Source organism: Dermacentor andersoni, chromosome 3, assembly GCF_023375885.2.
Source record: "Dermacentor andersoni chromosome 3, qqDerAnde1_hic_scaffold, whole genome shotgun sequence".
In the NCBI taxonomy this organism is placed as follows: domain Eukaryota; kingdom Metazoa; phylum Arthropoda; class Arachnida; order Ixodida; family Ixodidae; genus Dermacentor; species Dermacentor andersoni.
Genome location: NC_092816.1, coordinates 165,854,816 through 165,882,634, shown reverse-complemented (window position 1 = coordinate 165,882,634; position 27,819 = coordinate 165,854,816). Strand labels below are relative to the sequence as shown.

Below are 27,819 nucleotides of genomic sequence, written 5' to 3'. Positions count from 1 at the left end.
CCGACGACCCTACGTTACGAGCAATGATACGCGCAATAATTCGAGAAGAGCTCCAGTATCTTGGCTTAACAGCAGGACCTATGCCTTCTCATGCCTCCGATACCAATCTGCGAGATGTCATCAAGGAGGAATTGGCATCCATGGCTGGTGCAGCGTACACGGACCCTCTAACACCTAGGGCCCCATCGACGTACGCACAAGTAGCCGCAGCTACTCCAGTCATCGTCCCACCGATGCCTCCAAAACCAACACCGGCTCACATCGCTTCCATGACTACCAGCGCACCTACCCAAACCAGCTATCCGCAGTGGCGTCGTCCTCGTCCCATCTGCTACTACTGCGGCTATCGTGGCCACATAGCGCGTTTTTGCCGCAAGCGCCAGCAAGACGAGCGTCGCGGTTATGACATATACGAACGGGATGACTTTTCGCCCGGAGCTACTTTCCAACGTCTAGGGAGCTTCCATGACCAACGCCGTCCTTATGGTCCACCGCGCGGACGCTCTCCATCGCCTACTGTAGCATCCGAGACAGCTTACCGTCCTGCGAGACGCCGCTCGCCGTCACCCCTTCGCCGCTCTACGTCCCCACTGAGACCTGCTTCTCAATTCGCCGAGCGTCGTCCGGAAAACTGAATTATGCAGCTTTTGGAGGAAAAGCTGCATCGAACGACAGGACAGAAATTCCTCCATCGCGTCCGTACAATGTGATATTGGTTGTAGTAGAAGGTGTACAAGTAGAAGCTTTAATAGACACTGGTGCTAGTGTTTCCGTCATTCACCGTGATTTGTGTTCGCGACTTAGGAAAGTTACGACCCCCTATGATGGACCTACGCTACTCGCTGCTCAAGGGGCCTCCATTCGACCTATCGCTATGTGCACAGCTCGTATTTCCATCGATGGACTTCTACATCACGTACAATTTGCAGTGCTAAGTTCGTGTGCCCAGCAGCTCATATTGGGATGGGATTTTCTTTCTACGGCCTCCGCCTCCATCTGCTGTGGACAACGCGTTCTCCACATGACCGACACGACCTATTCACTTCATGCAGATGACACACCCCTTCACTTCGTTGCTGCAGAAGATACCGCTTTACCTCCTCGCCATCAAAGCATTGTTACTATCACGTCTGATGTGATTGACTGCGGCGACGTGCTCGTCTTACCATCTGCACGCTGTCTTGCAAGAGGGATAGCCTTTGCATCAGGGCTCGTTCGGTTTGATCATGGCTCTGCACTTCTCTACGCTACAAACCGGACATCCGAAAAGATTCTCATCCCTAAAGGCACTACATTGGCTTGCGCCACTGCATCAGAGTCTATATCTGTTATGTCCTTTAAACCAGCTTCCTCTGAAGGTCCTTGTACCGGACGGGCCGCATCTCCTTCAGCTCTTGCAGCTGCCATCAGTTCCGACCTGACAGCTTCGCAGTCACAACAATTGCTTGCTTTGCTCCGAAAACATGAAGCTTCCTTTGACGCGCATTCATCTTCGTTGGGAAAGACTTCGATTACGACGCATCGGATAGAGACAGATGGTACATCCATCGTGCGCCGTAGACCATATCGCGTATCGCTAGCCGAGAGGAAAGTCATTGACGAGAACGTCACCGACATGCTCCAACGAAACATAATACGCCCCTCTGCTAGCCCTTGGTCTTCCCCAGTTGTTTTGGTTCGCAAAAAAGACGGCTCTGTTCGATTTTGTGTCGACTACCGAGCACTTAACAAGATCACACGCAAGGATGTATACCCTATGCCGCGAATAGACGATGCCTTGGATTCCCTGCAGGGTGCCGAGTACTTCTCCAGCATCGATCTGCGTTCCGGCTACTGGCAGATACCTATGCATGAGGACGATAAGGAGAAAACAGCGTTTTCAACACCCGATGGGCTCTACGAGTTTAATGTCATGCCATTCGGCCATTGCAATGCGCCCGCAACGTTCGAGCGCATGATTGACACCGTTCTTCGTGGCCTAAAGTGGAAGACTTGCCTGTGCTATCTCGACGATATTGTTGTTTTCTCGTCAACCTTCTCTCAGCACCTGCAACGTCTGGATGAAGTTCTCACGTGCCTTGCCAACGCTGGACTTCAGCTAAACACTAAGAAATGCCATTTTGCGAGCAAGACAATCAAAGTTCTAGGTCACATTGTGAGCAAAGATGGCATGCGTCCTGATCCTGACAAGGTTTCCGCAGTTCAGCACTTCCCTCGTCCCGAAAAGACCAAAGATTTGCGTAGTTTCTTAGGCCTCGCTTCCTATTTTCGGCGATTCATACGGGGCTTCGCCTCAATAGCGTCACCTCTGCACAAATTACTGGGTTCTAATGTTCCCTTTGTGTGGTCTCCCGAATGTGAATCTGCGTTCACCCATCTGAAGCGCGCTCTCACATCTGAACCAGTACTACGCCATTTTGATGAAGCTGCTCCTACCCTCCTGCATACGGATGCTAGTGGTCACGGAATTGGTGGCATTCTCCTACAGCGAGACGACACTTTAGGTGAGAGGGTCGTCGCATACGCAAGTCGCGTTCTGACAAACGCCGAAAAGAATTACACCATCACGGAGCAGGAATGTCTAGCTATCATTTGGTCTGTGCAGAAGTTTCGACCTTATCTTCACGGCCACCACTTTACGATCGTTGCAGACCATCATGCATTATGCTGGCTTTCGACGCTGAAGAACTTGTCTGGACGACTTGGTCGGTGGATTCTTCGTTTGCAAGAATACGACTTTACCATTACCTACAAGTGCGGAAAAAAACACCAAGATGCAGACGCACTTTCTCGCTGTCCGCTTCCTACGACACCATGCAATGGAGCTCCAACTACCATCCGTGACAAGCTTTCGCTCGATCCCTCCTCAGATGCTTTCTTGTTGGCCGCTGTCGACGAGATGCCTCCACACGACAACAAATCCTTCCAATTTCATCAACTTGCCGACTCTTACTGTCGGCGCATCATCGACCACCTTCAAGGAGCTTCGCGCCCGCCTAACGCCCGCCTTCGTCGGCAGCTGACGCAATTTAAGATTGACAACCGCGTCCTATACCGTCATGTCTATCACCCTGACGGTCAACGCTGGGTTCCTGTTCTGCCTCGCTCTCTACGTGCTTATGTCCTGCGGGCTTCTCACGACGACATGACTGCTGGTCACCTTGGTTTCCAGAAAACCTATGACCGCATCAAAGGGCGCTTCTACTGGCCTGGATTGTCCGCCAGTGTAGCGAGGTATGTCGCTTCCTGCGCTCTATGTCAGCGTCGAAAGCTCCCTACATCAGCTCCAAGCGGACAACTGCAACCGGTTCCTTGTCCGTCGCAACCATTTGAGGTCGTTGGAGTTGACCTATATGGCCCACTTCCTGTGACTCTCACCGGTAAACGATGGATTGTGACAGCCGTTGATCACTTGACACGCTACGCCGAAACAACTTGTGTGAGTTCTGCCTCAGCCTCTGAAGTTGCTGCATTCATACTTCAATCCTTAATACTGCGTCACGGTGCTCCTCGCGTCCTCCTGAGCGACCGTGGAAAAGCATTCCTCTCGCAACTACTAGACGAAGTACTCAGAGCCTCCGGAACCACCCACAAGACTACCTCCAGTTACCATCCGCAAAAGCAACGGCCTCACAGAGCGATTTCATCGCACGCTGTCAGACATGTTAGCCATGTACATTGACCCGGATCACAGAAACTGGGACGCAATTTTACCATTCGTGACCTTTGCATATAATACCGCCGTTCAACGCACGACCGGTTACTCGCCATTCTACCTTGTCTATGGTCGTTCGCCCTCTTCCTGTCTTGACGTCTCTTTCTTCGCGCCAACTGTCCATCAATGTCCTTCCTCCTGCGAAGAATATGTGTCCCGCATTCTGCGTTGTCGCCAGCTCGCCCGCATCAACACCGAAGCACGGCAACAGGACCGCAAGCAGCATTACGACGCCTCTCATCGCGTCGTGTGCTTCCGCCCTGGCGAGGAAGTGCTACTCCGGACACCAGTTCGTACTCCTGGCTTGTGTGACAAGTTTCAGCTTCGGTTCATGGGCCCCTACAAAGTCTTGGAGCAGACTTCTCCAGTGAACTATCGCGTGGAACCAGTTATTGTTCCAAATGACCGCCGCTGCCGCACCGCTGAGATTGTTCATGTTTCCCGTATGAAGCCTTTCACGAGACGTTCACCGCCCCTTTGAATTGCGGCCAGGATGGCCGCTCTCGCGCGAGGGGACATTAGTGTGGGAATTTATAAGCTATTCTTGGTCATCTGTACACGATCATCATCACATGGGGTTTATATGGGGTTCTTCTTCATCATCGCTTGTGGGGCTGGCTCTCGAGTGTGCTCCGTGCTGTGGGCGTGGTCGGTTCGCCTAATCTTGTGACGCGGAATAAAAGCCGTGATTACTGTTGCGTCACAATATATTTAATTACATATTCTACGCTTCATACAAACAAGTACATAAATATTTTGCACTCCTTTTGTTTCTTAACCCATAATAGTATCTGCAGTAATGTATTTCATTTTTGTAATGGGAGAGAATATACTATTGCGTTTGCATAGTATGATACTCCTACTTAATCGTAACTCAATAATTTGAGCTATATCACTCATGCCCGAAACCATTTAGCGGATTTTCATCGCACCCAAATTGTTGAACAAGTGTCGAGGAACGGCTATTTCATGGGCGTGCGGTAGCATTACTTGGTTTTCTCCGTGCATTCTTCCTTACTTTTTCTGAAACTGAAAATTGGGCCGCCTAAACGGAGCATATGGTATGGGCCTGCAAATCTCGATATTTCTTGGAGTTTGGTACGTTAAAACCAATACTTTCTTTTTCTCTTTTTCAGGGCGCAAGCACCTTTAGTGGCCAGCCATGGACGGCAATGTGTAAGTTTCCGTTCATGTTCTTTCCACAGAACGTATCAGAATACATGCGAACGTGCTGAACAATTAAAAGAAGAACTAAGCGGAACGTGCAACAAAGTCGCGCCGTGTAAGCTAGCACTCACACTTTAAGTGCCGTAAATTGTGTGGTGATCAAGATAGGTCAGAAAAAAGATCAGTACTCAGACTCACTCACGAGATGCACGTTTTCTTGAGGCTCACCCAGACTCAATCTCGACCAGAATCACACAACCTTAGTTATTCAGACTCGACCTAATCACGATCGAACCCACGCTGACTGACTCGGGCTGAAAGGTACACCAGACGTTGGAGCAGGTTCAGTAATAAGGCAGGCTCACTAAAGCTGACTCAAGCTCACTAAAATACCTATGCAAAATTAAGCAATCATGTCTCGCGACATTGAGCTCAACTCCGTTCGACGGTACGTAGCATCAGATTCTAATTCGCTTCGACTCGCGCATGCTAAAGCACACACCCACTCGAAATCACCGGAGCTCACTGATGTTTGGCCGTGAACCTCAGTGTGTATATTCATAGGCCAGTCCGCGAGTGTACATATGGTGATCGACGGCCTTCCTTTTCTCTTTTTTCTTTTTTAGTTTTTCTAGAGCGATAGCTTTCATAGGCTCTTAAATGATAGATGTTTGCAAACTCGTCTGTGGTTCGAGTTATGCACATTTTCTCGAAATAAAGGCGCAACTAGCCCTGAAAATGCATCATCATCATCATCATCATCATCATCATCATCATCATCATCATCATCATCATCATCATCATCAGCCTAGTTACGCCCACTGCAGGGCAAAGGCCTCTCCCATTCTTCTCCAACCACCCCGGTCATGTACTAATTGTGGCCATGTTGGCCCTGCAAACGTCTTAATGTCATCCGCCCACCTAACTTTCTGCCGCCCCCTACTACGCTTCCCTTCCCTTGGAATCCAGTCCGTAACCCTTAATGACCATCGGTTATCTTCCCTCCTCATTACATGTCCGGCCCATGCCCATTTCTTTTTCTTGATTTCAACTAAGATGTGATTTACCCGCGTTTGTTCCCTCACCCAATCTGCTCTTTTCTTATCCCTTAACGTTACACCTATCACTCTTCTTTCCATAGCTCGCTCCGTCGTCCTCAATTTCAGCAGAACCCTTTTCGTAAGCCTCCAGGTTTCTGCCCCATAGGTGAGTACTGGTAAGACACAGCTGTTATACACTTTCCTCTTGAGGGATAGTGGCAACCTGTTGTTCATGACTTGAGAATGCCTGTCAAACGCACCCCAGCCCATTCTTATTCTTCTGGTTATTTCAGCCTCATGATCCGGATCCGTGGTCACTACCTGCCCTAAGTAGTTGTATTCCCTTACCACTTCCAGTGTCTCGCTACCTATCGTAAACTGCTGTTCTCTTCCGAGACTGTTAAACATTACTTTAGTTTTCTGTAGATTAATTTTCAGACCCACCCTTCTGCTTTGCCTCTCCAGGTCAGTGAGCATGCATTGCAATTGGTCTCCTGAGTTATTAAGCAAGGCAATATCATCAGCGAATCGCAAGTTGCTAAGGTATTCTCCATCAACTCTTATCCCCAATTCTACCCACTCCAGGTCTCTGAATACCTCCTGTAAACATGCTGTGAATAGCATTGGAGATATCGTATCTCCCTGTCTGACGCCTTTCTTTATTGGGATTTTGTTGCTTTCTTTGTGGAGGATTACGGTGGCTGTGGAACCGCTATAGATATCTTCCAGTATCTTTACATATGGCTCATCGACACCCTGATTCCGTAGTGCCTTCATGACTGTTGAGGTTTCGACTGAATCAAATGCTTTTTCGTAATCAATGAAGGCTATATATAAGGGTTGGTTATATTCCGCACATTTCTCTATCACCTGATTGATAGTGTGAATATGGTCTATTGTTGAGTAGCCTTTACGGAATCCTGCCTGGTCCTTTGGTTGACAGAAGTCTAAGGTATTCCTGATTCTATTTGCGATTACCTTAGTAAATGCTTTGTAGGCAACGGACAGTAAGCTGATCGGTCTATAATTTTTCAACTCTTTGGCGTCCCCTTTCTTATGGATTAGGATTATGTTAGCGTTCTTCCAAGATTCCGGTACGTTCGAGGTCATGAGGCATTGTGTATATAGGGCGGCCAATCTTTCTAGGACAGTGTTCCCACCATCCTTCAACAAATCTGCTGTTACCTGATCCTCCCCATCTGCCTTCCCCCTTTGCATAGCTCCCAAGGCGTTCTTTACCTCTTCCGGTGTTACTTGTGGGATTTCAAGTTCCTCTAGACTATTCTCTCTCACCTTATCGTCGTGGATGTTACTGGTACTGTATAAATCTCTATAGAACTCTTCAGCCACTTGAACTATCTCATCCATATTAGTAACGATATTGCCGGCTTTGTCTCTTAACGCACACATCTGATTCTTGCCTATTCCTAGTTTCTTCTTTACTGCTTTTAGGCTTCCTCCGTTCCTGAGAGCATGTTCAATTCTATCTATATTATACTTCCTTATGTCAGCTGTCTTACGCTTGTTGATTAACTTGGAAAGGTCTGCCAGTTCTATTCTAGCTGTAGGGTTAGAGGCTTTCATACATTGGCGCTTCTTGATCAGATCTTTCGTCTCCTGCGATAGCTTACTGGTTTCCTGTTTAACGGCGATACCACCGACTTCTATTGCGCCCTCCTTAATGATGCCCATAAGATTGTCGTTCATTGCTTCAACACTATGGTCCTCTTCCTGGGTTAAAGTCGAATACCTGTTCTGTAGCTTGATCCGGAATTCGTATAGTTTCCCTCTTACCGCTAACTCATTGATTGACTTCTTATGTACCAGTTTCTTCCGTTCCCTCCTTAAGTCAAGGCTAAGTCGAGTTCTTACCATCCTATGGTCACTGCAGCGCACCTTGCCGAGCACGTCTACATCTTGTATGATGCCAGGGTTCGCGCACAGTATGAAGTCGATTTCATTTCTAGTCTCACCATTCGGGCTCCTCCACGTCCACTTTCGGCTGACACGCTTGCGGAAAAAGGTATTCATTATCCGCATATTATTCTGTTCTGCAAACTCTATTAATAGCTCTCCTCTGCTATTCCTAGAGCCTATGCCATATTCCCCCACTGACTTGTCTCCGGCCTGCTTCTTGCCTACCCTGGCATTGAAATCGCCCATCAGTATACTGTATTTTGTTTTGACTTTACCCATCGCCGATTCCACGTCTTCATAGAAGCTTTCGACTTCTTGGTCATCATGACTAGATGTAGGGGCGTAGACCTGTACAACCTTCATTTTGTACCTCTTATTAAGTTTCACAACAAGACATGCCACCCTCCCGTTAATGCTATAGAATTCCTGTATGTTACCAGCTATGTTCTTATTAATCAGGAATCCGACTCTTAGTTCTCGTCTCTCTGCTAAGCCCCTGTAGCACAGGACGTGCCCGCTTTTTAGCACTGTATGTGCTTCTTTTGGCCTCCTAACTTCACTGAGCCCTATTATATCCCATTTACTGCCCTCTAATTCCTCCAATAGCACTGCTGGACTCGCCTCACTAGATAACGTTCTAGCGTTAAACGTTGCCAGGTTCATATTCCAATGGCGGCCTGTCCGGAGCCAGGGATTCTTAGCACCCTCTGCAGCGTCGCAGGTCTGACCGCCGCCGTGGTCAGTTGCTTCGCAGCTGCTGGGGACTGAGGGCCGGGGTTTGATTGTTGTGTTCATATAGGAGGTTGTGGCCAAGTACTGCATCAGGGTGGCCAATCCTGCTCTGGTGAGAGAGTGCGTTACCGGTTCTGGTCACCGGGATCAGGCCGCACTCCAGGCCTGTTTGTGCAATTTTCTCAACACACGGTTTTTTTTTTCTGGTATTTTCCGGTGGAGAATTGTGCAGCCCGGGATTTGAATCACGGTCCTCTTGCACGGGAGGCGGATACTCTACCGTCCCCGCAGGAGTGAAATTAAAAATTAAATTATGGGATTTTACGTGACAAAACCACTTTCTGATTATGAGGCACGCCGTAGTGGAGGACTCCGGAAATTTCGACCACCTGGGGTTCTTTAACGTGCACCTCAATCTAAGTACACGGGTGTTTTCGCATTTCGCCCCCATCGAAATGCGGCCGCCGTGGCGGGGGTCCAATCCCGCGACCTCGTGCTCAGCAGTCTAACACCATAGCCACTGAGTAACCACGGCGGGTCCCGAAAATGCATCACAGGGCAGTAAATACGGCTTCTCACAAATATACAGGTCCTCAACCGTAGCGTAGCTCCTTCTGAGGAACCGCCATTATTTCTGAGCCGTTTGCTTTGAGCCTTCTGCCATAACTGACATATAATGCGCAACAGGCAATTGTAAAAAACACTCAAGGTTAACATCCTACGCGTGCACTTTAGTCTGCTGGCGAGATCTACCGCAGATGCGCAGAGAACTTACAAAAGTGTACAACCGTGCTTAAACTGGCATGTCGCGTTGACAACTATTTGCTGCTGGTGAATGGTTCCCCGACTTTCAATTCGCATTGAACAACGTACTATCGGCCAAAAAAGTAAACGGACCACGGCTTAGGTGGCCGGAGCGGCTGCGGGGCCACACCGGGGCGCTGCTGTCTCGCTCCGCGCGCTGACGGCGAGAGTGCCCCGGGTGATGCCAGACTTCGCCCTCACTCTCACGCGGTGCCTTGTCACGCTTGAGAAATTTCTAGTACACCGTTCGGTTGCTCTGGTGCTGGCAGTCGCGACGAAGGAAACCGTGCATCGCCGGTATTCCAGCACATGGCGCTGTCGCACAGGGGCGGACGGCAGCCGGACAACAAACCGCGGCACTAAGAAGGAACGCAGACCCGTCCTCATTGTTGTTTTGTTTATATTCACCGTATCTTTTATATTAGTGCATGTCGCCGGCATCCACCGTTGCTCGATTTTAGGCAGCATTGCGCAAGTCGCCGCAACGGCGGCTACCGTGACGCGCGCTCTTTCACGTCATCGCGATAACTTAGAGAGCAGGGTTGCCAGGTCCAAAATGTGAAAAGTAGCCAAAAAATCTGGGAAAGTAGCCAGAAAAGTAGACAACTTTGGCCACATACAGAAGTGTAGCCAAAAAAGTAGCCATGTTATGGAAAAACGTTGCATTTTCATTTATTATCACAGACATCATCAGACATAATCACAGCCAACACTTAAAGCTGCTTTTAGTAAATGTAGGAACATACAAAAAATATTATGAAACGTGTATAAATGACTACAGCTAAGAGCGCTTTGATCAGCATGTAATATGACTAGTATATTATCACAAATCAGAATCACAGCTCCAGTACAGCTGTAAATATCTGAGTTAATATTGGCCCACATTTCTCGAAGAATGTGCGCCAAGCAATGTCAGCAAAATTTTGAACAAAGAGACGAAAGCGATCGCTCGAGGCATCCTCGAGCGATCGCTTTCGCGATTATTTAGGTGCGATTTTGCGTCTTTGCATCGGACGCGTCGCAGGCCTTTTGTTATGCTCTGCAAAGTGAGATGCCCAGTCGCGCGAAATCTCGCAAAGTGATCGTATTCTTGAATACAGCTGTATATTTTCAAGCTGGGAACACATAAATGGACCGACTACGCCGAGAGCGCGCCGGCCAGACCGGCCGCTGACATGCTGGTATAGCATGTTTACGTTTATCCCGCGGTCAGCTGTCCAAGTGTTCGATTTTGCAAACTTCGGGCGGCTTCGGGTTTTCTTAGGATCCCACCTCACGTTGACTTCCCATCAGGACCGGCACTAGCTGGCTGCCGTCTGGCTGCCAGCGGGCTGCCAGAGCTTCGAAAATCGAAGAAGCCAAGCGTGCGGAAGGCCTCACGGGGAACGTCAATGCGAAGATGGAACACGCTGTGACGTCACCAGTGCGAAATCCTTTGCATGAAATGAAAGCGCCCGACTCAGATTGACGATGATGATGGACCAGCTTGAAAAGATTTGAAGTGTCGTCGTCGTGCATTGGCCTAAATATTTGCTAATGTTGCTGCATAATATGAGCCACACAAGTTTGTATTCAATTTTTACAATAGTCACGCTATTTCAAAAGTAGCCAAGAAAGTAGCCAAGTAGCCAAGGCATTTTTTCCCCGCCAACAGCCTCGAAAAGTAGCCAAATCTGGCAACCTTGTTAGAGAGTTGGAAGCGCTGCGTGGACGCCCGAAGCTATAGCGGCGGCGCTCTCGATGCCAAGGCGAGTAAGCCAAGTCATCGCGGTCGACGGCAACTTTTCATCGCACTGAGGACCCCTTCAAGCCACGGAATGTTTCCATGAATAAACGTTCCTGACTGACTATAGTTATTCCTATTCCTCTTCCCAATTATCTTTTCCTGGCCGTGCTTTTGTGAGGTTTCATTACGGCCTACGCATTGTAGTATTTAATTAAAGCAGTTTTCAGAGGCGTCGCTGATGTTAATATTAAACGTACTACTGGAGACAATGACGGAAAAGTGATCTCGACATATAAGCCGTGCCCGCAGTAAACCTTGCCGCCTGCGACTATCGCGCCGGCGTGAAAGAGCGCGCGTCACCGTAGCCGCTGTTGCCCCTACTTGCGCGACGCTGCCTAACATCGAGCAGCGGTGGACGCCGGCGACATGCACTAATATAAAAGATACGGTGAATATAAACAAAACAACAATGAGGACGGGTCTGCGTTCCTTCTCAGTGCCGCAGTTTGTTGTCCGGCTGCCGTCCGCCCCTGTGCGACAGCGCCATGTGCTGGAATACCGGCGATGCACGGTTTCCTTCGTCGCGACTGCCAGCACCAGAGCAACCGAACGGTGTACTAGAAATTTCTCAAGCGTGACAAGGCACCGCGTGAGAGTGAGGGCGAAGTCTGGCGTCACTCGGGGCACTCTCACCGTCAGCGCGCGCAGGGCGATAGCAGCGCCCCGGTGTGGCCCCGCAGCCGCTCCGGCCACCTAAGCCGTGGTCCGTTTACTTTTTTGGCCGATAGTACCTGCTGCGCCTTTCCACACAGGGTGTAACGACTTAAGAGGAAGCTTTAGCTCGGGTGCTGCTATATAAATACATGTAAAGGAGAATTCGTTCTTTTTCCGCAACCACTGCACCAAATTTGACGAGGTTTGTTGCATTTAAAAGAAAAAACAAAACATAGTGAGTGCTGGTTGCCAGTTTTCGATTTAGATCGTCAATTGTTTATTAAAGATTGGCAAAAAGTGGAAATTTTTAGAAATCTAAACTACGAAGTTTGACTCAGCAAGGAAAAAGGATATCACAATTCTGTGAAATGCATCTGATCGTACATCTAAGCGTACAAAACTGATTTGTTACACATCCTTCTAAGAAAATTCAGTAATATGGAAATACAGCTATTGCAGAATCTCTCTACACAACGTAAAAAATTCACGTAAGATATAAATTGACATATCGAATTTGTCCGCTTTCAATGATCCAGTGGATGCCGTTTACAGAACCGTGATACCTGTTCTTGATGCAGAGCTATTATTTATAAACTTCGCCCGTTTATTTTTTTCAAACTTCCGAATTTTTGAAAAACCCTTCCACAAAATTCAGGCCCTAAATCGCTATTCCACTTTAAACACTCAGTAGAATTTAACATTCTCTCTCAAATGCAACAAATTTTATTAAAATCGGTCCAGGGGTTATCTCAGAAAAACGTTTTTGAGTTTTACATGTATTTGAATAGTCCGCGTCGGAGTTGGGCCCGAGCGAACGCTTCCTCTTAATGATTGCTTTGACCCATGATAATATGGATAACAAGTAACTTAGACTGGACTAAACACATTGATTATGTCGTAAGAAATGCAAACTGTAAGTTTTTTTTTTTTTTACGAAGAGCATTAAAATTCACTACTCCTGATATCCGCATGACCACATATAAAGAGCTTATTCTCCCATCATTAGATTACGCAGCGATAATCTGGTACCCCTTCACCCGTACCAATATTAACAATATTGAAAGCGTGCAGAAAATGGTTGTGCGATTATAACAGCTTTGGACGCACTTCTATTTCTGCCCTTTTAACCAGAGCCAACTCGCCACAAATCAACCAAAGAAACCGGTCATCTAGGCTAAAATTTATGTATCAAATTGTAAAGAGCCACTATAAATTAGACACTTCAGATGTAATAACGTCTTCATCCGGGTATGCCACTAGACAAAGACGCCTATTAACAATTGCCCCGTTTCGCACACGTAACAACTCCTTTAAATACTCTTTCTTTCCGCGGACAATAACGGAATGGAACCAGCCTACTAACACCCAAGTTCAACAGCCTTCACTTACCTTGTTTACATCGTGTATAACTTAGTACTTACCGTATGCCTTCTATTTTAGTTGATATTAGTTTATTTACTCTTACGTATCTATGTATTTGTTGGTTGCCTTTCTTGTGATCTTTTCAACATTTGTACCCTCCTGCCAAAATCCCCAAAGTGGGATTGCAGTATCAATAAATAAATAAATAAATAAATAAATAAATAAATAAATAAATAAATAAATAAAAGAAACACTGAGGATGCGCAGCGGCTGTTGTAATGTGAGCAACGTCAATTTCACAAAGAGATCTCAGCTAAGGCTGTTCGTGTTCTGTGAACTCCAGATGGCATTTCTCGATTTTGATTCTCTAATTCCAGTTTGTTAAGATAGTGACTTCCTTGGAAGCTAAATGTTCATAGTGAAATTGAGTGTCTTTACTGCTGCAGTGGACAGCGCCTTTGTTAATACCTAACACGATTTCGGAGCTATTTACTGTTTTGGTTGTTCATGCTAAATATAGGAGCAATAAGGTTTTTAGTGCCGCCTGCGATGTGTAACGACTAATAACCACACCCTTTGTATTCATGGTAGTAATTGGTAATATAGCAGGTGGCTGATTTAAAAGGGAAAGGGTTAATGCAAATGCGACATTCGTCGGATTCTTCGAAACGATCGTCTATTTTTTCTTAACGCAGCAAACCAATCAACGATTTTTGCTTAACAGTACCTCTCCCCCCCCCCCCCCCCCAAATCTTATGTCTAATAAATTTATATTGCTACGCTGCTTCGCTTATTGCTTAATAATATGCTACACTGCGTCATTTCACGAAAATAATGCTTCACTAGCGGTGGGATTGTCGATTTTGAGACACATGATAATTATCATAACATAATACGGGTGTCTAAAGCGAACCTTTTTGCAAAAACGTACAGCACCAAGATAGTTAACTCTGTGCGGGTTCTTTTTTCACGGATATGAACTGAAACCCCACGGACGTTGACCCAAACAAGTTAATTCATCCACCATTCTACAACAATGAACTATGCCATGAAGCCCTGTTTGCACTGTGCAGTGCAACGCTGCAATCCTTCCAAACTTTGCCTAATTTTCGGCGTCAATAAATATCATGTGACATTGTCTCGACGCTGCCCCTTTCCCTTTTTGCATTGGACAGGTACAGGTGTACCTTGCTCAAGGAAAGAAATTACTTGTTTGACAAAATGTCATCGATTATCAATTGCTGGCGTAAATATTTCTTTCTCTTAATTTCGAGGTTATTTCTTTTGCTGTCGGAAAACAAGGATGGCACTAGAATTTTAGTTTAGCGTGTTTAGCCTAATGGTGGCTTAGTGGAATAGCAAGATTGAAATGTGCATGCTCAGAACACTAAGCGACGCATACCGCTTAGCGTACGCACTCTATTGCTCAGATTTAACGTTACCGTCTTAGCGCTGTTTACATAGTTTACGTAAAACATGGAGGCAGTGCCAGCGGACCACTTCGAAATGAATTGGGCGTTGCTTTTATAGAATTCACTTCGTTCGTAGCCAATGACTGTGTAAAGGGCTTTCGCTTAGTCTCAGGGCGCTTCTACTACAGAGTATTCTGTATATCCTTGAGGAGTTTTCGACATCGTTTCTCGTTCCGAACGCGTCCAAGCCCTGAAAGAGAAAACTCTGAGATGCCAGTGGCACCTATCGTTGAAGTTAGGAGACAGGCGCAACGAAGGCATGTGGCCTCTGAGATCAAAAGATTTCAGAGGCTCTAGTACATCTTTCGCCGAAGATGGGCGGATATGTAAAGTACAAATAGAACGTGCTGCTAGCTTCCATTGCGCAGTATCCCGCACTTTCCGGACGCGCGCACGCACAACATCACTTAGGTGGACTATGTACGCGAAATTCTTAGCGTAATTGAATTGCGTCCCGCACGTAAACTACACTATCACGCTATACAAATACTCACTTTCTGCACAGTTCTTTTGCTGAACGGTAACGCTACTTCCACCCCCCCCCCCCCCACCGCTTTTACGCTAACATTAAACTAAAACTGTCCACTAAGTAAGGGATTCGATTGGACCACTGCGACAAAGAAACGAAACAAAAAGAAAACAACCTTTGCTTACTATCATCCCCATAAAATTCAGCAACCATGCCAATCCACGTGTAATGTACGATAGAGCACAAGTGTAGTGATAGGACATCTTCTTTCATGTGTATGTAGACAAATCTTGGGATGAAATGTGCCCGTACGGCCGCGTTTGCCTGCGTGACTCCATTTGTCGCGTACAACAAATTTGCCTTCCAGCACACTGGAGTGACGGATGTGTTCCTAGAGCAGCTGACAAAGGCCTTGAGCTGCTAGCAGTATAGCTACAGGTTATGTGTCTATACGAACGCCACGTGTTCACGATTTCCACTGATCTCACAGCTACTGCCTTGCCGGAAATGACCCGTCCAAATCGTGACAACAGCACGCTCGCTACCTTTTGACCTTTCACAGGATGACTAACGGGAGCACTCAGTTCACTGCACGTGGAAGGCACACAAATGATTTCTCGTTCGCACTGTCCCTCGATTAAATTGACTGAAAAGATGACAGTAAGCATCAAAGGAGAGTTTCAATCGGAACGGAAAAGCGACGATACGAAGTAACGGATGGCACTTCCTCCAGTCTTCTCCTTGGCGCCCAAATCATGGTGCACCAATTGGTAGCGGGTGCTGTACACCGTAGACTTGCATGAGTAGCCGCGGCGCCATGTACGCCGCTACACCATGCGGACAGCTGGGCTGCCACGTCACCGTCATCGCATAAATGTCGCAACGCGAGCTCAACACAGTCAGGAGGCTAAACAAACATTGCCAAACACTTTTGTGAGTCCGCGTGGGAGTTGAGACGTTCGACATCGTCCACATGCGTTAATCATGTCCAACAAATGGCTATACCCAACGGCCCGATAGGCGCCGGGTGTGACCCTCTGTGTGAAACTTGGCCCTCATGGACGACATCGACTGCCATTCCTCAAATGAGCCCTACTGCTTCTCCCCACTACGCTTATATCACAACACCGTCATTGCTGAGATATATACTGTACCTACCTATTTGGCATTCTTTTCTTTTGCTATGTCTAGAAGAGAAAAATATCTGTAAATTGATGTTAATAAGTTGGGCATAAAAATTCATAGCAAATAGCAGTGTAAAAGCAGTCACTGGCACTCGCTATTTGCTAACTTATTCGTAGGAACAGTGAATATGAACCCCGAAAGTTCGTGCGCAGCGGCAGCAGCGAAATTTAAGGCAGCGGTACTTTCGGGATCAGTAATGCTGGTTGGGAGACAGAACTAGAGTGACTATCTCAGATTATCATGGGGGCTTTATTGTTATACTTACTAGTTGCCGTATAATTTCCTTCATGTTTCGACTATAGGTCGTGAAGCCGTTCCAATCACGGGCTAGCTCCTTGAGGTTTAACGCGATGCTGGACGTGAATATCCGGCTTGTGACGTCGGCCTTACTCCCATTCACAGTGGAATGGGCATGGGCATGGAGGGAATGGACGACGACGAGATGCCCATCATGGCCGGAGCGTCCAGGCCTTGGCTCTCCACTACGGGCATACTCGCGCTCCTGTCTGTGTTCCTAATCACGCTCGTGGGCATCATCCTCTTCTCGCTGTACCTGTACTTCCTCCAAGGTACACGCAGAGGGCGCGGCATTCATGATGTCTCCCTCTCTCTTTCTCCGTGTGTGTGTGTGTGTGTGTGTGTGTGTGTGTGTGTGTGCACATACGCTCTTTTGCTATGGACAAAAGTTTCCGTATGTTCTCGACATCAGTCGATCTGGAAGTGGATTATTATCTGCAACGCCATGCACCGAGAGACACCGACGAACAGGATTGTCCTTTCGTTTGTGAGTGCAAAGACTGTTAAGAAATTGTTTCTCTTAAATGAGCCCATTTCTCCTGCAGCAGGGAACCCACGATACATATATTTATCTTTTCGAACTATTTAACGCGCGCTCACGCCCACTAGCGCCTGCCGCATTCCGAAGCTAGATTCGCTATTTACTGAGTGATATATATTTTGGGGTTTTCGGTACCAAAGAGAGAGAGATAGAAAGAGTGTGTGCGTGCGCGCGCGCGTGTGTGTGTGTGTGTGTGTGTGTGTGTGTGTGTGTGTGTGCGTGCGTGCGTGCGTGCGTGCGTGCGTGCGTGCGTGCGTGCGTGCGTGCGTGTGCGTGCGTGCGTGTGTGGCGTGCGTGCGTGTGCGTGTGTGTGTGTGTGTGTGTGTGCGTGCGTGCGTGTGTGTGTGTGTGTGTGTGTGTGCGTGTGTGTGTGTGTGTGTGTCTGTGTGTGTGTGAGACGTTTTCTGTCTTCCTCTGTGTATCTATAACGCAAGCATCAGACGATGCCCGGCAGCGTTGCTTGAGCCAACAAATCGAACACTCTCATCAAGGTCACTATTATTTGCTTTCAAAACGAATATCATTGCTTATCTTGACAGTTTTTTTCGTCTTATCTAAGTGGCTGGCAAGATGCGAGGAGAACGTAGCAGAGGTGAAGATTTCGATAGGCCTGAGGTACAGTAGTCAAATTAGATAGTCGCAGAGGAAGGTGTTGCCGGCGTATGCGAGTAGCCCGCTTCCCCTTCCATGGCTTGTGGTGGCTGGTTTAAAATTGTGGCGACGTGCAACAGAAGGTTAAAAATGACGCTAAAAGCGCTCCTCAGCGAAGAAGACCTAGCATATCAATGTTGTAAACGTGCCATAAGGCCGTAAACCTACTGAAACGTAAATAAATTCATGCTCTCCTGCAGCTCCGAGTAGCCAGTGTCCGAATGATCGGTACGCAGACATCTATTTGTTTTGGGGCGGGGCAGTCTCCGGGTGTTCCCCAAAAAAGTTCAATTTCGCTCGGTGTGTTAATGCACCTTTAATGCCTGTAGGCACCAAAGGTGCATTAATACACTGAACATTAAAGAACATACACATTAAATGTACATTAATGCACCTGTAATGCCTATAGGCATTAAAGATGCAATGAAGGTGCACGTCAAAACCATATATATACACATGGTTTTCGCGTGACAAGCTTTCGCAATTTCGTGGCGGTGCGTGACAGACGGGCGAAATGGGCGCAGCCCGAAAGCTTTTACCAACATTGGAGGCCTAATAGAAAGAAAAAAGAAAAAAAAAAACGGTGTACAATCAGAAATTATTATTCTTCTTTTGCTCTGTGTAATCGCACATGTTTAATGTGTACATGTCATATCAGATGGGGAGACTTCGTGGTTTTGGTGTCGTCGCGTGCCGAAAAAGGGAAGTCGGGGTGGCCCAAAATTGTTTTACTAATCGTGGATGGCAAGTTGCAGAAATAGAATAGAAACAGTTTGGAATAACTTTACGCTATAGCGCCCCTGATTGTGTTGTATTTTTTATTTCTTTCCCATTATGAATCTCGCGTTTGGCTGTTTCCTCACGGGAGTGATTTCATACATTGAACGTGAGGAATGGAAACCGAGGGGCCCAATGTTTGTTAGTCACAATCATAAGAAGCCAACATACAATTACACCAAGGAAATCGCAGGGAAAATTATTTTTCATGTTTAATTGAAGTTTATAAGTAATAAATAAATCAAAAATGAAACTGGGTGAAAGAACAAGTTGCCGTAGGTTGGATACGAGCCCACGTGTTCGATTTACACGCGTGATGCTCTTACAAATTGAGCTGCCGCGGTGCCGCATCACCGCCCACTTTCGTGGCTGTATATGTATATATACTGGAACTAATCCTGGGAAGCTCTTAGTCAGTGTCACAAGTCACGGCCATGGTGGCGGTTGCACCTTCCGGGACTTTCGTTGTACAGTGCGAGTATTCTACCCGCTGTAATTTTCGCAACACGGCAAGCATTACCATGTTATGAGCGAAACTTACCGCTTTTCTTGAAGGGATAAGAGTATAATCATTGATTTATACAGTATCAACGCATGGTACGGGAGTTAACATGGTAGTTAACAAAGAAGCTTGCGAACACGTTAAGGAATATGCTATGAGCGATTGAACGAAAAATGTTAGGCGTCACGATAAGAAACGGCAGCCTGCATGAGAAAGCAAAGCTGGCTAGCCGGTTCTCTAATTAACGTTACCAGAATGAAATGGAGTTGGCAGGCCATGTAACGCGTAGGACAAATAACAGGAATACTATCAGAGTTACAGAATGGGTGTCAAGAGAAGGGAAGCGCAGTCGACGACGGCAGATAAATAGTTGGTGTGATGAAATGAGTAAATTTGGCGTAAGCTAGCGTCAGATGGTGCAAGATAGCGTTAATCGAAGTTCGCTGGGAGTGGCCTTCATCCTGCAGTGTACCTAAATGCAGGCTGATAACGGTGACAAACTGTCGCAATCGTGCAGCCAAGCTGGAATGTCCCGACTGCAAGGTGGCCGACGTGGCGACGCTCAAGAAGAAGAAACTCACCACAACCACCACGTCGACCGAGTCCATCCTGCGGCAGATCGGAGCGCCCGAGGAAGAAGAGCCGGCCCGGCTGCTGTGGATGCGGCTACGCCGCCATCGACTTCGCGTCCGCAAGTGGCGTCGCAGGCGGCTATTGCGCATCTGGCGCCGACTGCGTCCCTACTACCAGGCGCGCCTTTATGCCTGGCTGTGGCGCTCGTTGAGCGCAGAGATGCGGCAGCAACGACAACTCCGAGCTCGTACGTCGCTTGTCGCAAGCAGCAGTCGTCTTGTAGGAGGGCGTCAGCGATTACCTTTGCGAGGTAAGAAAGGTTAATGCGATTAGGCTTTATGCAAACCAGCTTGCATTTCATGAGCGATAGTCGACGCCAGCTCAGTGCTGTTTCCTGCTCGTGTAGAAAAGACCGGACGTTTCCTGAACCAGCCCCGGAGCACACTTCTTTTCATGAGTGCATTAAATGCTCTAAAGTCGTTCCCTACTAAGCCTGTACTCTGTAGGAGAAAGCGACGTGCGGATGACGCCATGCTGTATTGGTGAAACGACTAACGAAGAGTAATACATCCGCAACTATTCCGCGAGCCCCAAGATAACCCAGTGGCATTTCAGCATATCGGAAACGCACTTCCTTAGGCGTATAGAGAAAGACCGAAAAAACGAAGTTATCGCCAATACATAAGCTTCAGTCTGTCTACTAAAGTCAAACCAAATACACAGAACTCATGTTGCGATGAATGTATTTGTAAGATTATACACAGAGCTTCACCATTACCAACATTACCGTTACGACTTCTGAAACAACACAGCAGAAGTTACATATGACTACAAACATATACAACTCTCCTGCTGGCACCAGGGTTGTCGTACAATTAAAACGCTTGACGGATGAATTTTAATGCAATATACAATAAGAACGCTACTTACATATTGTCCACGCGGAAGGCACATTCTTTATATCTGAACACATGAAAACCATGTTCCCATAGTAAACCGCGGGACAAAATAGGCATTATTTCCTTGGGTAAATTGGCGGCCATAAATACAGGAGCAGAAGTTTTCCGGGGTCGGAAACATGCTGCCGCCAGAGCGAGAGTTAAAGGCTCTATTCCACTCGTCTCTTTGAGAAAAACACCACGAACAAACAATACAAAGTTGTAAGCGCTTTGTCATCGACATAGTACACGTCAAAACCTTTTGCATATTTAATTTTGTGATTAAAATACGTGGACCACTAGATTTCCAGGGCTTTACGGTAGGTGAAACTGTCATATAAAGTCATCTCGACGTTGCTGCTCTCGTGTACGCCTTCCAGTAAGCGACTTCATGTCTTTCATCGTGCAGCCATCCTCAGGCACGCTACTCTAGAGCACGGTGACAATGGGGCCGCCGTGCGACAGCAAGTTGTATACAGAAAGAGTGGCATAGGATTCGGTATATACTGCGTTTGTTGCGTCTGATCTCACGCTACAAATCGGGTGTGTCCCCACAACTTGAGCATCTTGCCCGTCTACTGTATTAACGCGAAAACTTCCGGTGCTTTCCTGACCGATCGAAGCTGCTGGCTGGGTGCTGCAGTCTTGCAGAGTAACTCCCAACTTTGGTAACCATGTAGTCCATGGTTCAATACACAGAGCATTGCCTGTTGTGCTGAGAGAATCGGGTTCGAAACCAACTGTCGAACCGACTTGAGTCACAGGGTATCTAATAAAACTAAATTGCGTGCACGATGCACTTACTGAAACACATGCCCAAATAACAGGAGCTCTGTTCTCTATTAGGCCACAATCTCGCGCATGCTGCTCCTCGGCCAACTCCAATTAGCTCGTTGAGATGACCCACCGCATGTTCATGACGATGATGATCTGTAATGTGATACACATCCAGATCGGTAGATTGCAGAAGAACTGAGCAGTACATTAATGAAAAAAATCGCAGTTCCGTCCGCAAGGCGAAGCGTCCATTGCGATAGCAAATTAGTAGATAGTAGATAGTAGTTTTATATGCCGTATAAACTTGTAAACCTCCACTTACGAACTAAATTAAGATTGATATAATGTGTAAGAGCGACTGAACGAGGGCGTAGAGAGAAACTGTCACACAGCGCTGTGTCTGCGTGTCCGTGTTTTTATACGTTCTCTATCAGTAGCACTTAAACATTATATCATGAATTCAAACCGACTAGCCTGCCAACCTGTTTTAACTAAACTAACAAGCACGGTGTCACGCGCACAAAGGTAAACATGAACACATCTCTCTCAATGAGCGCAGAAACTCGTTGCCAGAATGTTGGAGGGAGCAATCGCGGCAGCAGCAGCGATCGACTTGACCATCGTGCAGCTCTCGCTTCAACACGAACTAATCGTCGAAAGCACAGCACATACGAAGCTACCGGCACTACGCGCACTCTGCAAACATCGAAAAACGCTTTGAAGATGAGGCCAGTGCGGGCGCGCATTTTGGCCACGTCGCAGATTGCTTTCAGGACACGGTGCCTGCTCGGCCGCGCGGTAAGCAGCAGCCGCCGGAGAAGAACGCCCCCCTTCTTCGCCTCACCCCCTTGCCTCGCACGCGACAAGAGAAGGCGCGCTTCTGGCCCACCTTCGTCGCTCGCAGACGCGAAATTCAGCCGTTTTCGCCAACTCACCCTTGCACGCGTTCACTCGCACACACAGCATACGGCGCGCGGCGACTTTATCATCCTTGAACTTTATACGGAACCTCACGGCGACGGCGACGGTAACGCCGACGGCAGAAATGCTCCTGGAGTGTCTATATAATTGCTATCGCAATATATGTTCCAGTTTAGCCCGAAAGATGAACCACCGATAGCGAATTCGTAGACAGTTATACGAAGTAAGGATAGCAGATTTATCGGCCGTATAAGCTTAAGAAACACTGCTTCAGTGTGCAGATGCAAACATGAACACATTACACCCTATGACCGCGAACACGCTGTCAGAACGCTGGCGTAAGGAAGCGCGGCCGCAGTAAAGCGCGAAGTGACCTTCGCGTCCTCTATCGGATGAACACAAACTGAGCAGAAAGAACACAGCAAAGGCACGAGCCGTCTGCAGATCGCTGTTATATTAGAGTGCGCGCGACCGCGCGTGCCTGCGCACAGCACGCACTTGCGGCCTGAGTAAAACGCGCCCTGCTCCACTTCTTGCTGCGCAGCCTCTCCGCTTACCTCCCTTGCGCGCACGAGATTGAGCCGCGAACATCGGTTCCCCTTGCGCACGGTCCCGAAATACGCAGTTGCTCCCGTAGAACAACGCCGCCCCCTGCCACCCCTTACCTCCCTCCCATCCCCCTCGGTCTTTCACGCGACGGAAGAGAGCGCGCTTCCTCTCAGCTTTCCTCCCATGTCGAGCCGCGATCGTGAGCTCTGCGCGCGTGCTTTCACCCGCACATACCGCATACGGCACGGGGTGACGGTGTTATCGCCCTTGAATTTTATACGGATCATCACGAGGATTGCGACGCCGACGGCAAGAACGCCCAAAGAATGTTCACTTAATCGCTATCGCACTGAAATTCGCAATTATGCGCTCGCGGTGGAGCGCTAATAGCAATAACAACATATCCCGTTGCTCTTGAACTCTTCGGACGTTGTTCTAAGCATACGTGGGTGCGACAACACGCGAATGTCACATACGTGTGTTCGCTGGGATTTCTGATGCCCTTAAAATGTTTATGACGCCAAGGAAAGCAAGGAATGACATGGCTAAGGGTCCACTTTGCTGCCCCTAAAGAGAGGTGCCAGTGAAATTACATCACTTTCAGATTTCGGGCACTGCAACTGTTTCGCCCTGTTTAGTACTCGGAGAATATTTAAGCTAAAAGACATGCGCTGTGAATAGAATGTTCCATGCGTTTCCCTCATTCCCAGAAATCGTCGAAAATTCTAAGAATTATTGGCCAAGGATCTGCTTTGAGCAAATTTGGTGATTGAACTTAGCATAAAATATATAAACGTCGCAAACATATTCCTGAATATATGAGGAATATTGCGACGACGGAGAAAATCCGACTGGAGTTCGCGATATGTTTGCGTTCGCGATACATCTCGCAACCTTGGTCAAGCGGTACTGCTACGTATGTTGAGAAATGGCATGATTGTTTAAACGGCCCCTCAGTAGGGCCCGTAGCGAATTTCGGGTATACGCTGTAAGTTGTTACGTGTACTCTAGGCAGTGTTCTGCCGCAGGAATTTTTGACATCGGGTCATTAATAGCCGAGATGGAAATATTTCTTTGCCACGAACCCATGATTTCAGCAGCCGGGCTCCAATGCCAAGCAAGACGCTCTCTCCACTCGGCCCGTCTAGCCTCCGCAAGCGAAATTCCTTCCCTGCGTTCTTCCATACCAGACCTAGAGGATGGTGTGACGCATACGTCACCGGCCCCGCTTTCATTTTTTTTTCTTCATACCGCTTGCCTTCATTTTTTTTTCTCCTCGCTGTTTTTTTTTCAGTGCTACGCACTTCCGCCGACGGCGTCGCGCGCGAGCTGTTGTCTCGTTCGCGCAGTCCAAGATTTTTCACGCTGTGAACAAGGAAAATGACTACCGGTATGATTCAGTGCTACACGAATACTGAGGCAGAACAAGCGGATTGCAGAGCATGATCACGCGCTAGAATACGGTAGAGAATGGCATAGTTTCGGTACCTGCGCACGTGACCGCACGAACATGGGAACGAGCAGACGAAGCGGAAGTACATCTCTCTTGCTTCGGTGCGAAGTAAAACAAAAACACGCAGCAGACATTCCGTTTGTGTGTTTTATTATTTTTCTAAACTTCTATTCATGAATTCAAGCAACAGATCGCACAGATAGCAGATGTTGTCTTGAATTCTCGAGGTCACATGTCACCACGAGCGACGTCACACTGCGGACACCAGTACGTAGGCGCAGGCGTCATCCTCCTGCTTACGTCGTCGTCCTGCTTGGAGCGCGGCGGCCGCGGGGAGAAGGAGAAACGGCGTTCGGTTTCAAATTTCAGGTCTTGCCGTGGCGCGCAGCGATGTAATACTTTACAGACACGATCGTTATCGCGCAATGTATGCTCTGCGCGTGTCAGCTCAACATGACCAGACTTGGTGAGAGGCCCTTTAAGAATACATTTTCGCGGTCGCGTCGCCGCCCCGCTGTGCGGTGTCTGTACTGCAGCGCGCCTGCTCCGCTCGATGATAGTGATCTAAAGAAAGGAAGGACGCTCGATTCTGCAACGCGTGATCGCGCAGTGTGCGCTCTCTCTCTCTCGCTCTCTCTCTCGTTGCCTGCGGGGCACAATCGCGTTGTGCGTGCTTCCCCTCGTAGCTTGTGGTGCTCGCGCTGCATGTGCTGCCCCGTTCCTCGTGACGCTGCATCTGCGCGTGCTCTCTCTCCCGTTACTTGCGGCGCTAACGTTCTACAACAGCAGTGCGTGGACTGTTTGAGAAATGGCAACGATACTATTTGTCAACCATAGCCAACAACGATACCTTTTGTCGGAAACTGTCTGACGTTGAATGCCATTTTTGCGGAGACAGCACCAAAAATACGCAGGCGTCTCAACTGCTTCTCATTTTAGGACGTTAAATAAGATGTGCGCATAAGGCGGAATTTAAAAACAACCAGCCACATAAGGACGTCTAAGTAAGCAGTTCGACGGTGTGGCCGGCCCTCGTAACTACCAGCTTGGAACACCCATTTTACAATGACAAAAAAGAAAGCGAGAAAAAACAATAAAAAGAAAATTATAAGCGCGGTTTCACTCTATAACGTAATTGAGAACAACAGCCTGCGCACATGCAAGCGGGTGACGTTTTATTGTTAACAATTCTTCGCAACCTCATATTTGTAATGTGTACTGAATAACTGAATATTTTTTGACAAGAAAACTTGAATTTGTGGCTGATCTCTGGCTGTGGAAGGAATGGAAGAATCCGATTCTGCAGTTAATCAGCTTCTATCGAATAAATTGTTGCAAACAGCAAGTACAAGCCTTCGACTCCTCTTACGTCTGTAGAAACCCGCGGGATCTTAGGTAGAGTTCATAAGTATTTCTAGAAGGCACGGTAACCAGGAAAAACACAGAACGCATATCCCGTTAGTCGTTGAGTATTAAGTATGAGCGCACTTTCACATAGAATGGTAGGAAAAGATCTGATGCATTCTTTTTTTTTTAGAAGGTTATGCTTTGGGAAAATATATTTCTTTCGAATGTCATCGGCAATATAGAATGCGAAGAATGCCATCGGACTGATGCAGTGTTTAGCAGTTTGGTTAGGTACTGAGAGAGAAAGAGTTCAGATGTTATAAACTTTCTGGGCGTGGACCGACGCTTGACCACGGTCCCGTGAGAGCGTACTAAGAAAATTGGACAAATTATTGTTGTTGTTTTCATCCGGTTTGCATCCGCGAACTTCAGAGGTATATGTTCTTGGCGTCTAGCATTTCGTCTGTGACAACGACATCGATTCCACCGTGCTAAATTAGTGCTCTTCAAAGGTAGCGCCGTTTGGCAATGTGGGGCTAGAAAAGTAAAGCGGCCAGAGCTCCTACCGAAGCATTATTGTTAAGCAAGTCATGTTATTACCACAGAAGGGGTAAAATAAATTTTGCGTAACTTTATTTTTCGGTTGGACACTAAAGTGAAACGCTTTGGAAAGTTGGACCCTGCTATGGACGTTTTTAGTTGTCATTTGGAAATATTCTGTCCCTGTAGTTCAACTAGGCAAGGGGCAGCACTTGTTAAACGAACAAGTTGTGGCGCTCATTACGTGCATACCGGTCATTTAATTAAATTTCAAGCATTAGTGATGCGTGAATTTGTCGTAATAAGCTACAGCCATGTCTGCTTTCGGCTATCCCTTTTGGTTGTTTCCAGGGTCAAGACGACGGCTTCACTGGGAGGGAATGTGGCGGAGCCGACGCAGGCGACGAAGAGCAAGCAGACGAAGTCGATTCGTGACTTTTACGTGGGGCCGGAGGTTTCGGGCCCGAAATGCAATGCGGTACTGAGGTACAACGGCCGTAAGGCCAAACGAAACACCTGGAAGATAGAAAAGCAGCGATCAGCAGATGCGAATGCGAGTTCTACAGCACTAGAGGCTCATTAATCCAGCACCCTCAATAATGCGAAGGGCATAGGCGCTCAACCTATGCGCACCAGAAGTCGTGTTCGGTAATAGTTGTGGCAGCAGGAAATGCGAACCGACGTTTCAAAGCCAATACGTGTTTTGAGGATACTCTTACTTGCTCGTTGCGTCGTCATGTTGCTGCATTGTGAAGGCTCGATGTATTTAGGAATCTGTTATGTTCTTTGTTGAGCCGCTTTGTGAGGCTTTGTTTTCACGGCTTAGTGATGCAGTCTTTATCTTGTTAATTTAATTGTTAGCTGCTGTACCGAAACCATCTTCTCCAAAGCAGATCGAATCAACCCTATCTCCTTGCGCTTATTGTGTCGCTTTAAAAGGATTCTCGTCGATTCCCTAACTATTATCTCAGTGTTCTTATCGAAACGCTTTCAATAACAGTTTCAGGCAGCTATCCTTCTACTAGTAACTATTTGATATCGGTACATAAGTACTGTAACATTCAAGTTCAATCCTGCGCAAACAGCGGGCACATAGGTGTGATTTTCATTATCTGTTCTACTTTTTAATAATAAGCAAACTACACACGTGCACCCTCGCGACATATATGTTTATGGAAATTAAACAATGTACTCCAAAGTCTAAAAAAACTTGCTTCATGATAAGGGTAATTTCTCAGCTGAGAAGTTTATGAGGTCGATTGCCAAAACTAAGGGCTAATTAAGGCAGACACTGCCCAAATTACTTCATCGCTACTTTTTTAAATGATAACAAAAGTACTGAAAATGAAATTCGTCAAGCAAAGTCCTGTGCCACTTCATCAAAGCTACTTTATTCAAATGTCTTCATGGGCCAATCATCACCTTATAAATTTTTTTCCCACGGCGTGGCGATGCAAAACTGGTCGCAGCGACCTCTTACACTTCTATTTTGATGCCAGGCTGTCATTTACTCCTGTGTTAAGCTTACGTAAAAACATACAGTGGGTGTTGTTTGCCTAATTGCTCATAAAATCTTGTTTATTTAGGCGATGTCTCTGGAACTACTCTTTTTACCTTTTGTTAAAGGCATTTTGTGTTTGTGGAGTGTGT

The 27,819-nt window shown here is 47.2% G+C and overlaps 1 protein-coding gene across 1 annotated transcript; it reads left to right on the top strand.

Moving 5' to 3' along the window:
* Positions 1 to 4,851: 4,851 nt before the first annotated feature.
* Positions 4,852 to 27,078, top strand: LOC129382985 (uncharacterized). Its single transcript, XM_055067184.2, has 4 exons — positions 4,852 to 4,891; positions 16,706 to 16,872; positions 19,589 to 19,954; positions 26,521 to 27,078. The coding sequence occupies exons 1-4, from the start codon at positions 4,878 to 4,880 to the stop codon at positions 26,652 to 26,654; spliced, it is 681 nt and encodes a 226-aa protein (XP_054923159.1). The 5' UTR covers positions 4,852 to 4,877; the 3' UTR covers positions 26,655 to 27,078.
* Positions 27,079 to 27,819: the final 741 nt, after the last annotated feature.

Bases quoted from the DNA above. Each gene is read 5' to 3' on its own strand.
- LOC129382985 (XM_055067184.2), top strand. The intron at 16,873-19,588 runs GTACACGCAGAG...GCAATCGTGCAG, and splicing joins GTACCTGTACTTCCTCCAAG to CCAAGCTGGAATGTCCCGAC. The intron at 19,955-26,520 runs GTAAGAAAGGTT...GGTTGTTTCCAG, and splicing joins TCAGCGATTACCTTTGCGAG to GGTCAAGACGACGGCTTCAC.